General features: G+C 37.7%; 1 protein-coding gene and 1 long non-coding RNA gene across 4 annotated transcripts in view; one reads left to right on the forward strand and one right to left on the reverse strand.

Annotated features, from left to right (window-relative positions):
• Positions 1–899, forward strand: part of LOC137049854 (ankyrin repeat and fibronectin type-III domain-containing protein 1) — a 34510-nt gene extending 33611 nt beyond the window's left edge. For 2 of the 3 annotated variants that reach the window (XM_067428584.1, XM_067428601.1), the window contains exon 18: positions 207–899. In XM_067428584.1, coding sequence (XP_067284685.1) covers positions 207–523 — 317 coding nt within the window. In that variant the 3' untranslated portion in view covers positions 524–899. The remainder of the gene's footprint in view (positions 1–206) is intronic. The other variant, XM_067428593.1, reaches the window with a different exon arrangement.
• Positions 900–6592: 5693 nt separating this feature from the next.
• Positions 6593–11966, reverse strand: LOC137049868 (uncharacterized). The gene is made up of 3 exons (XR_010899741.1): positions 11886–11966; positions 7617–7669; positions 6593–7544 (listed from the first exon to the last, which is right to left on the reverse strand). It is a non-coding gene; the product is annotated as an uncharacterized lncRNA (long non-coding RNA).
• Between the last annotated feature and the right edge of the window lie 723 nt (positions 11967–12689).

The following is a 12689-nucleotide window of genomic DNA, read 5'->3' on the forward strand; positions in this document are numbered from 1 at the left end:
TTGCTAAGTGTTGTTACGAAATAATTTTTAGTAAGTGCTTATTATCCATTTATAATTCCACATTTCAGTGATTTAGATTAAGTCTTCAGATATACATCCCACAGACAGAAGCTGATGTCCATCATAAAGGTTAAAGGTTAACAGATGAAAGTGTAATGCGGCTCTGATATATTAAATACTAATGAAGAAGGTTATGTTATTTCCAGCAGAGGGCGCCGATCTGTCCTGCTCTCCTCAGTCTGAAGGGTCAGAGGTCACCCACTACACCGGTGAGAACGATCCTGAGGTCTCGGTGACCCCTGCGACCCCTGAGGGTCACGACCTGCCGTCAGAGATGATGGACTTGTTCGAGAGGCTGGATCTGCTGGGAGCGAGTCTGTCAGACCTGCAGGATCTGGACTTGACCAATCCAGAACCGGCTCAGGCAGAGAGTCCAGATGACAGCACCGCTCTGCTCCCAAACCGCACAGAGCGGCCTATCAGGAGTCTGGTGGAGTGGGTCAAAGGTCACCAAACTCACTGATGGACAGTCACAGTCAAACTCATCTCAAACAGATCGGATCCAACAAGATGTGTGAAATACACACAGATATACAGGAGAAGTGAATAACACTGATGATCTCTTCATCACGGCTCCTGTTAGTGGGTGGGATATATTAGGCAGCAAGTGAACATTTCGTCCTCAGAGTTGATGTGTGTGAAGCAGGAGAAATGGGCAAGCGTAAGGATTTGAGCGAGTTTGGCCAGATTGTGACGGCTAGACGACTGGGTCAGAGCATCTCCAAAACTGCAGCTCTTGTGGGCTGTTCCCGGTCTGCAGTGGTCAGTATCTATCAAAAGTGCTCCAAGGAAGGAACAGTGGAGAACCGGCCACAGGGTCATGGGCGGCCAAGGCTCATTGATGCACGTGGGGAGCGAAGGCTGGCCCGTGTGGTCCGATCAAACAGACGAGCTACTGGAGCTCAAACTGCTCCAGAAGTTAATGCTGGTTCCGATAGAAAGCTGTCAGAATACACAGAGCAGCTCAGTTTGAGCGGCCACAGGGTCACAGGCGGCCAAGGCTCAGTGATGCACGCGGGGACGAGTTTGAGGTGTTTGATGGAGACGATCACAGACATCTCAGCTCAAACAGACCGGATATACAGTATCAAATACAGCTCTGGAACAAAATCATTTCTCAATGTTTAGTGGTCTCTTAATGTTTTCCAGAGCTGTATTTGTAATAATGTTAATATAAAAGATCAACTAACTCATCTGTAATAGAATCAATATTTGTATATTGCATATTTGACTTGTAAATGTATAAATCTGTGTCTCATGAAGTCTTTTTGGTAAATTAATAATTAATATATAATATTTTTTAAGCACCATCTCTGTAAAACAGTTGTGTTGTTATGTTTTGCATAAAGTTGTAATAATAAATAGCAGATAAACTCTAAAAGATCCAGCTTTTATTTACGTTCGTTTGTGAAAGTCCTTGACAGAAATGTCATTTGTAATCCTGAAAAAAAATGTATTGCAATCCTGTTTTATTTATTTATTTACTTAATTTATTATTTATTCACATTTTTATTTAATCATGTGTATTTATTTAAATCTTGTTATATTTATTTTAAAGGCACAGTATTTAAGATATTTAAACCAATAGAACAGTGTTATATATTGTCATGATGTCAAGCGCAGACATCTTGGTGAACTCAAGCTCTTCGTTTATTTAACATGCCCAGCAGCTCCTTGACCAATCGCCCCGCCCCTGTTGCCCAGCAACCATAGTTACAGCCAATCATAATCAGCTATGTGACATATCACCTAGGGGTGTTTGATTCCAGGTGTTTTGGAGTCGACTCCGATTCCCGACTCCCACTCCTCGACTCCATTTACTTCACATCAAAACAGGGTGAGAAATCAGAAAAAATTGCTGTTGTTACATATTTAAATTATTTCCCCTGACACAAGGTCCTAAAATCCTCGTATTAAAACCGCACACTTTTAGCTTGGCCGTCCAAATTAGTCCAATTTAGCGATGACTTTAGTGGCTGTCATGTTTCTGTATCTATTGCCAATCATTTTACATAGGAAAAGTCACGAAAAAAGATGTGATTGTCGAGTGATGGCGCTAAACGCACATGATCATTGTCTTAAAGGTGAGTTAAAGATACAAGCCTATACATTAAAAAAAAATGCACACTATTGATGCGTTTCTTCTTGATGTCTGAATTTTTATGATTTATGGTTAGTTTAATGACGTTAACCATGGGAAACCAAATCTATATTTATTGCAATAATATACGCAATCAATTAAACTAAAGCTAGCATGGAGGAAGCCTATAATTACAAACTAAACTAAAGTCACTGTGATTGTTTTCCATTTCTAAAGTAAGCACTAAAATAAATGTGTGTGACAAGTTTCTGCGGCAGCTCTCTGACGCGGTGTATTACGTCAATGTATTACCTCGTGGGCCGCGGCTCGCTTCACTTCATTCACTGCTTGCTTATAGTGCACTCCATAGATATCCATAATAAAGGCTAGATGTCTTACGGCGGAGTCACCGTCGTCATCAGCGGCGGCCATCTTGTCACAGGCAAGCTTTCTGTCAGGCTCTGTGGAACCTGATGTAAGATGAGTGATCTGTACGACCATAAATACTCTTATCTCGCTGAAACCTTGACGGATTTACAAATGGTTTGGTTTCTTACAAACGTTATTAACATGGCTACAAATCTGGATGCTTTAACACGTTGAAACTGCAGCTTTTCGTTTCGATAAACGACTTAATCGTGCAGCTTCTGTAAAAAAAACAATATTCTAGCCGCTACAACTCTGTGCCAGTACTTCACACGTTTATTCTGCTCGTTTCCTCAGAAACTACAGGTCTCAGCTTTCTAAAGAGGTAAGGCATTTAATGGTAGGCAACATTAGGTGGGAAAAGTGATCTCTGAAGTAGGCACAGTGAAATGTTGGGGGGGAATTCCTAGTAAATAGCATTTTTGAAGTTAAAATAAACTTAGTTTGCATGTTTTTTTGTTTATTTTTTTTAAATACAAATTATTTTATTATAAAAGTGATATTCTTATTATGAACTGTGTATATATATATAATATTTTTGCAGTTTTAGTAGCCTATATATTGATTTAACATAAATACCTTGTGTGTGTGTGTATATTCATTGCACCTATCTGTTCTGTTCAATGTTACTTTCATATTGAAGTCCATGGTTATAATTATTCATAAGTATGTAGTGTCATAACTACATCTCTGATGTTTATAACAAACGAAACAGCTTGAAAATCGGTTGAAATTTGAGCAAGTTATGGTTATTTAAAAGTACACGCACCATTAAAACACACTGTTACGAGTGAGCGAGCTGCCTGTGACAAGATGGCCGCCAGTTGTGGACGGCGACCTCCATTGGCCAACAGCGCGCACGAGACTTCTAGCCTTTATTATGGATATCTATGGTGCACTCAGCTGCCATGCACTTTAGATGAGAGATTCAGTAAACGAGCGATTTCGGACACAGCAACAGAGTCGACACCGAGAGTCGATTCCTGTACTGGAGTTGACCCCAACTCTGGGGCTATTCAGAGTCGAGGAATCCACTCTTTTGGAGTCGAATCCCCATCACTAATATCACCACATATCCCCTCTTTAAAGTTCTACCGCCTCTGGTTATTATTATTTTCTGGAGCAAAGAAAGAGGAAAATTATTTGGATAGTCATGTAACAGGTATAACAATATCAACTGTTTACAACAGTCAATCTTTTTAAAGTACTCTGAAAATACACAGAACACATTATAGCATTTTTATCTTCGACAACCACCTACAATACGCTGTTAGAATAAGTATGCAAAGAAACTTCTTACATCAGCATGGTAGTTACTAACATCTACCCCAAAACATAACCCTTAAACTTTGCAGGCTGTTCTACTTCTCTTCCAGCAAAGGTTCTTTGCCAAGTGAGTGTACTTGTGTGATGGGAGATGGGGTACGAGACCCATTCATAGGGCTTGTGGTTAAATCAGTCTCAAGAGAGGGTCTGTCTGTTACTTCACAGTTTCCCTGAACAATCGTTCTGACAGGTCACGGCCATATCGTGCTGACCAATCGTAGCACGTTCTCGCTCCAACCAATCACGTTTCGGCCAGTGCCGCTGAAAAACAGAGTTACGAGCACTGATCTATATAAATCTATACATCTATATAACTCTATATATCTATAACTCTCTCTATTTATCCAACTCTATATATATCTATAACTCTCTATATATCCAACTCTATATATATCTATAACTCTATACAGATATATAGAGTTGGATATATAGAGAGAGTTATAGATATATAGAGTTATATAGATATATAGTTTTATATAGATATATAGAGTCGGATATATAGAGAGAGTTATAGATAAATAGAGTTATAGATATATATAGAGTTGGATAAATAGAGAGAGTTATAGATATATAGAGTTATATAGAGTTGGATATATAGAGAGAGTTATAGATATAGATTTATATAGATCAGTGGTCGTAACTCTGTTTTTCAGCGGCACTGGCCAAAACGTGATTGGTTGGAGCGAAAACGTGCTACGATTGGTCAGCACGATATGGCCGTGATCTGATTGGCTTAAGTAGACGGTGGGTGGAGTCTACGTATTTGTGGATTGTTTTGAGTCTAGACGCTAGAAATGTTTCAAAATCCACGTGCTGTGCTGCGATCCACAAATGCAGAGGAAGCGATTCACAAATGAATGCAACTTATGCAAGGCAGAGTTGTGTGTTTTTGACATGTGTGGACTTTTTTGTTACTCACAAATATCATTGTATTTATTTGTGAATCTAATTTACTTTTGTGAAACTCCCGCATATATTTGTGGATCTCATTCTATTGATTTGTGAAATTATTTAATTTTTGTGAATCGCTTTACATTTATTTGTGGATAACAATATATTTGTTTGGAATAATGCAACAATATTACCCCCATAGCAATGCAACACGAAATCACAGTTATCTGATTTATACGTAATATATATATATATATATATATATATATATATATATACACACACACATATACACATCTACACATATAGATAAACAATGGAATACCAATTAATGATCTTTTAACATTTTATTGCTAACACTTTTGACAAATTTTTAATTGTGTTGATATAATGCCTCTATATTTGTGACAATATCTAACAACAGACCATGCTTGAGTCACACACACACTTCAACATTCAGCATGCAAAACACAACAATGGTAACTTTTTTTTTTTTTTACACTTAATAAGACCTTTACAAGTTCATTTGCTGTCATTATTGGGGTTATACTGACAAAAGACAGCAAATAAAATGCTATAATAAAGCCAAAAATAATAAAACAGAGTTACAATTGCCCTGTGATTAATTTATTCATGCTGCAATGCATTCTGGGAGTACACTTCCTCAGCTGACAGATAGAATTATGTTGACTTGAATGGTTTAAGTAAGCACAACTTGATGCAATTAAGCTTACTAAACTGAGTGTTAAGTTCAGCTTACTTGAGAATTTTAAGGCAATCAGTTTCCACACATTCTTCTAGTAAAATGAACAAGTAGACATTAAAAGAACTAGTTAAAAGAAGTGTTTTGTCTGAGCTCTGCTTACAAACCCCAACTTATATATGTAAGTTGGCTGAACTTTTGAAATGAGTTACTTGGTAAGCTCTACAAATACACAAGTCAACTCTACAAAGTATTAGTAAGTAGTATCAAGTCAAAAATGATGACCTAATTTGCTTGAAAATTTTGAGGCAATCAGTTTCCACAGTCTTTCTAAGTAAAGTCAACTTATTACTTTTTACAGTGTGTACAGTAAATATTGTATGACCCCATGGTGTCAGATAAAGGCATCACTATCGTGAAGTTTGTGGTTTGTTTATTCTGACTTCTATCTTAGCTTCACGCATCTCTCCATTTCCATCTTCTCCTGTCCATGTCACTGTTCTTATACTGTCCTTCTCTCCTCCTTTGAATGTTTCATCTCTGAACTTCAGCCCAGAGCGACGCTCAATCACTTCAATTTTCGAATGAAAAGACTGTTTTAGAAATGCCATGTTTTTCAAATTCTGATTTTTTTTATAGCCTTCTAACTTTTCTTTATCATTGGGAATCAGAAAGCATCTTGGCTTTCTTACTGTCCCATCAACATTCTCAACAATTATCACCTTAAAGAAGTCGGTCGGCACTTTTTTCACAATCCTGCTGCTCTGCTGTTTTTCTTTCTTTCTACCCTTTTCCTCTGAAGCTGCACCCTCCTCTTTTAGTTCAGGTCCAGTGTTGTCATCCTCTGAAGCTGCACCCTCCTCTTTTAGTATAGGTCCAGTGTACACATGGACATTACGGATCACATTTGTTTGGTCTTTTTTTATTTTCCTTCGACAATACGTCTCCAGGATATTCCAGTAGTGATTGTTTAATATTGGATGCTGTGGTGAAATGTTGCTGAATACATACGTGCTGTTGTAGGCTTCCTGACACCACCTGTGATTGGCAGCCGCAGCAAGATGACCTCGCTCATAGCCTTCATTCATCTTGAAATTGTTAAATTTTATTTTTCCTGGATTATTGTCAGCTAAAGTACTCTTGTTGAATATCTCATACACCCATTTAGCATTCTTGGTTTCATTGTCATATGCCACGACATAAGTGTGTTTTTTTCTCACAATATCAGGATCCGAAGGACATCCATCTATTAATTTATATGTTTTTGAGTTGAGGTTTGGGTTTATTGGATCAGCATCTTCACTTATTTCATTTTGAAATAGTTGTGAGAGTGGGATCTTTATGTAGACGGTTTCAGATTTCTTTGAACCTACTCTTTCACTCGGTCCATCTTCTTTTTTAAGCTCATCTTCAGAAGGATTTGCCTTTAATTCATTATGAGACAGTTGTGAGAATGAGATCTTTTCGTAGTCTGTTTCAGGTTTGTTTAAAACTTCTACGGTTTCCACTGTTCTACCTTCTTCTTCTTCTGAATTTTCAGAGTCATCACTTTCATAACTTTCATCACTTTCATAACTTTCATCACTTTCATGAAAATTTGAATCTGCTTGTCTTTGATGGTCATGATACAAATATTTCATCACCTGCAGCATTATCACATAAGCCCAGTGTTTTTTATCGGATCTACCCATTGTTTGAGCTTTTAACCAAGCGTGTTCGATATCTTCAATTGGCCAGTATTTATCCTCCTTTTTAATGTCACATTCCGCTTTAATCTTTTCTTTAGCATCATGTAAGCACGGAAACCCCTTAAAATAATCTAACAAACCGCCAACTACGAACTGCAAAGGGTCATCTGTGGGGTTTGTTCCCCATTTCTCAAGAGTAGCTTTACCATGTACAGGATATTCAGGAAATTGCTGTGTGCGTCTCATTAAAGGGAAGAAACATTCCATGATGTAACAGTGACTAAGGAACCAATCAGCCTTCACTCAGTCCAGTATTATTACTTCTTCAAGGATCTTCTCTTTAGGTGCGGTTAAAATAACATCTATCCTCCTGAAAACAAGAAACAAGCCTTTGTGTCAAAATGCAAAGTTTGTTCAGAAAAGACTAAATAGACATACTCACATCAACGGACGGTGAAGATCTGCTGCTCTGAGTTACGTCAGATCGGTTCTGCCCTGCACACAACATATAGATTTTATAATGAACTCTTATTATGTAAAATAGAACAGATTCAAGACGTTTTATTATTAAGACCAGTAAAACAGAAGCCAGTCACTAGTTGACTCATTCATGAATGTCAAGAGAAATGAACCTGGGCTATGTTTCCAAAAAGCATCCTAAGCCAAAATTGATCATAGGGAACATTTGTTGCAATTGTTCAATGATCAATGTAGGCTTGTGTTGCTTTAGGGAAACATGGGAATGTGGGTCGTTCCTTGTGCGTGGCTAACTCAGTTAGCTGGATTTGATTGTTGGTGATTTGTCTTGATCTCGGATTGTTTGGTTCTTCAACGCTCATCCTGGACTTACTGTCATAGCAACAGGTCCGTTACCTTAAACCTGCTCGGGCTTATTTCATGTAAACAGGATTAGATCGCATCGATAGGTGAAGCTAAAAATCTGTCCCAGCCACTGCTACTTTATTACTAGAGTTTATCACTGAATCAGGGGCAATAATCATTTAAAATAATAATAAAAAAGTGTATTTTAAAATAATATTATAATGGTGTGTAATGCTATAGACATGATAGAGAGATTTATTTGTGATGGAATAATAACTTTATAATGTTATAGGACTCTTACAGTCTTGTTCAAAATAATAGCAGTACAATGTGACTAACCAGAATAATCAAGGTTTTTCGTATATTTTTTTATTGCTACGTGGCAAACAAGTTACCAGTAGGTTCAGTAGATTCTCAGAAAACAAATGAGACCCAGCATTCATGATATGCACGCTCTTAAGGCTGTGCAATTGGGCAATTAGTTGAAAGGGGTGTGTTCAAAAAAATAGCAGTGTGGCATTCAATCACTGAGGTCATCAATTTTGTGAAGAAACAGGTGTGAATCAGGTGGCCCCTATTTAAGGATGAAGCCAACACTTGTTGAACATGCATTTGAAAGCTGAGGAAAATGGGTCGTTCAAGACATTGTTCAGAAGAACAGCGTACTTTGATTAAAAAGTTGATTAGAGAGGGGAAAACCTATAAAGAGGTGCAAAAAATGATAGGCTGTTCAGCTAAAATGATCTCCAATGCCTTAAAATGGAGAGCAAAACCAGAGAGACGTGGAAGAAAACGGAAGACAACCATCAAAATGGATAGAAGAATAACCAGAATGGCAAAGGCTCAGCCAATGATCACCTCCAGGATGATCAAAGACAGTCTGGAGTTACCTGTAAGTACTGTGACAGTTAGAAGACGTCTGTGTGAAGCTAATCTATTTTCAAGAATCCCCCGCAAAGTCCCTCTGTTAAAAAAAAGGCATGTGCAGAAGAGGTTACAATTTGCCAAAGAACACATCAACTGGCCTAAAGAGAAATGGAGGAACATTTTGTGGACTGATGAGAGTTGATAGATTTTATGTTGGTCTCAGCATGGAAGAGAAGTGGTCAGAGGCTCTTGTCCCTCTCTCTGAGGAAGATGTATTCTATGTTTGAATGTTTTACATTGGAATGTATGGTTTACATCTTCTGGAACCACTCCATATAAGGAACAGGTGCTGGTGGAGTGACTGGGAGTTAGAAAATGGTCCCTGCTGTTTTCTATTACAAGATCTTCAGGAGCTCAAGGAAAGCCTGGATATCTGACCAAGAGATGACCATATTTAGACTTGTTTATCACATTCCTATACCCTGAGCTATATGATGTACTCTCTCTCTCATTGGTTCAAATCATGTTACACCCTTCATATTCAATGTATATAACCTCTGCTTTACTAAATAAAGTGGAGAGAGATTTTGGATACTCTCCCTCAGCGCTGAGTCTTTGTTCATTCAACTGCCACTTCAGAAACCTGGGATGAGACACGAATAAGGGGCAAAAACCTAACAAGAGTAAAATTGTTCTTTTTGGGTCCAAGGGCCACAGGCAGTTTGTGAGACGACCCCCAAACTCTGAATTCAAGCCACAGTACACAGTGAAGACAGTGAAGCATGGAGGTGCAAGCATCATGATATGGGCATGTTTCTCCTACTATGGTGTTGGGCCTATTTATCGCATACCAGGGATCATGGATCAGTTTGCATATGTTAAAATACTTGAAGAGGTCATGTTGCCCTATGCTGAAGAGGACATGCCCTTGAAACGGTTGTTTCAACAAGACAATGACCCAAAACACACTAGTAAACGGGCAAAGTCTTGGTTCCAAACCAACAAAATTAATGTTATGGAGTGGCCAGCCCAATCTCCAGACCTTAATCCAATTGAGAACTTGTGGGGTGATATCAAAAATGCTGTTTCTGAAGCAAAACCAAGAAATGTGAATGAATTGTGGAATGTTGTTAAAGAATCATGGAGTGGAATAACAGCTGAGAGGTGCCACAAGTTGGTTGACTCCATGCCACACAGATGTCAAGCAGTTTTAAAAAACTGTGGTCATACAACTAAATATTAGTTTAGTGATTCACAGGATTGCTAAATCCCAGAAAAAAAAATGTTTGTACAAAATAGTTTTGAGTTTGTACAGTCAAAGGTAGACACTGCTATTTTTTTGAACACACCCCTTTCAACTAATTGCCCAATTGCACAGCCTTAAGAGCGTGCATATCATGAATGCTGGGTCTCATTTGTTTTCTGAGAATCTACTGAACCTACTGGTAACTTGTTTGCCACGTAGCAATAAAAAATAAACTAAAAACCTTGATTATTCTGGTTAGTCACATTGTACTGCTATTATTTTGAACAAGACTGTACATACATGCAGTAACCTTACTCTTTTATTCATTTGAGTGACGGTGGATATTATGGGATGGCTTGATGCAGATAACTTGATCTTAACATTGACTTGATCTTGACTTTAATTAATGCTGTCACGTAACAAATTTGCCTCAAACTGAATAAAAAAATCAAATGAATTGCTAATTACAACATAGAAATAAAAATGGAAAAGGTGTACAAATACTATAAAATCGTGAATATAAATAAATGGGAATCATGTTAAAAATAACAATGCACATTTAATTGATATATTTTGTTGTTTTGTTGCTGTCTTACCGCCAGCCAATCACTGCATTGCTGATCGTAGCTTCGAAGCTTGTATTAAAAAAACGAAATATCTCACATTGAAGCACGGTAAAGCTTGATGGGGTTTGCCATAACCACGTCTGCTTCGTATTCTGACTCAAAAATAGCACAAACCCTTTGTGCAGCTCTAGTGTCATTTGATTATTTTGTGCATGTATAATTTCAGTATTCATCCCAGTTCACAAGCACTTTTTTGATCATATTCCTTCATGAGCCAAACACATAGGTTTAAGGCTTTGGCAAAAGCTTATGTTAAGGAAGCTTAATTTGTTGATCGACAATAAAAAATTCACAAGTTTCAAGTATCAATGCATCTGCTCCTTTTTAAAGGCTGTGATATGGTTCATTTCAGGCAAACAAAGCAAACGCTTCAAATGAAAGGAATATGTAATTTTTTGTATGGCCATGGGCGCGCACTGCACCAAGACATGTACACTGAGCAAAGTTGATTTAACACTGGGGACTTTTGCTATGTATATTGCAGTAAAAGTATTCTTTGTAAAGTATAAGCATAAGTATCTTTCAGAATTTGGTACTCCAATATCACTATAAAACAAGGCACATTAAACTGGTTTCTTAATTTCTGACTAAATCTTTAACTGTAGTTAATTATACAATCATAAGCTAGATTAACTTTTAACAGCATCCTATTTATTTCTTCTCTTCCTTTGAAACCAAATAAATGATATCTTGTTGCATCGCTGCATCAACAGGAGGAGAACCACAATAATATGAATGTTTGCCCAACCTAAGGGAACTCCGTAATGGTGAATTATTCTTTTAATTTTTTTCCTTGACAAAATCACTTAAAACCAATCAATTAATCTGATTTCTCTGAGGAAACAAAGCATAGTATGTGAATAGTACAGATTTTTACTGTTACACATTAGAAGTTTTATTAGCAGGTTTCTATGGGGAAAACCTTGCGGTGTGTAATTTATGCCTGTGGATCATCAATAAGGTGAGCTCTCCAGTATTACTGCCTTAATGCATTAAACCATGTTACGCACTTTCCTATCACTCGTATTAGACAATCATAACATAAAACAAACATTCTGAGTAACCAAGAATCTCTAAGCTCTGTTCTGGAAATATTAACTAACATTTATACAGTGTCCCATTAAAAATTAAATCAATTAAAAAGTCAAACCTGAGGAAATCTGTCTTCCAAACAGCAAACTTGAGTTTTTTTCAGCTGGAGATCATAGAGACGTGGCTTGTTTTCTTGAATTCTTCTGCTGTAGTCTTTTTGCCACGGTGGGCTTATAAGTACCCTCTTGTGTAACGGACACCCACTCTCTCTTTCCAGGAAATCACATGACATTCAAGAAAAAGTCAATAGTCAGCTTCTTCCCCAAAGCTTCCTCTCTCCACAACCGCAAGAGTGCATGGACCCAATATTTCCTCTTTCTTTTTCTCTTTTGAGGAAAAGAGTGGACAAAATCATCTTAACTACTTGAAGACATAATTTTGTGTTGTTTTGCAGGTTTTTTTTTCCGTAACGCATTCATTAAAGGTCCGTTTTTCATGTGTTTTTGAAGCCTTGATTGTGTTTACAGTGTGCAATATAACATGAGTTCATGTGTCTCCTGTAAAAAAAAATTGTTTTTGTAAAAATAGGCTAACGATTGCGTCATAACCAACGCACAGTTGAGAAATTACCGTATAGACCTGAGGAGACGCTCGCAGGCAATCTTTTACTGTCTATGAGGCAGTCTGGGGGACGTGAAGACATGAAGTCTGATAAAGTCAAGGGGGAAGAATGGGGAGAAGCCCACAGTGAGCCAAAAGCAACGGGAGAAAATATTTAAACAACATGATTCAGCTTTCACTTTCCACATCTACTAGAAGACCTACAGCTCTCCGACAGGAGGCTCACGTCACATCTACGTCCTCAAGCTCCGTCTGAGCCTTCTATTTTTCACACAATTTACTTATCTGTACAGCGCTGTTT

Source organism: Pseudorasbora parva, chromosome 2, assembly GCF_024679245.1.
Source record: "Pseudorasbora parva isolate DD20220531a chromosome 2, ASM2467924v1, whole genome shotgun sequence".
Taxonomy (NCBI): Eukaryota; Metazoa; Chordata; class Actinopteri; order Cypriniformes; family Gobionidae; genus Pseudorasbora; species Pseudorasbora parva.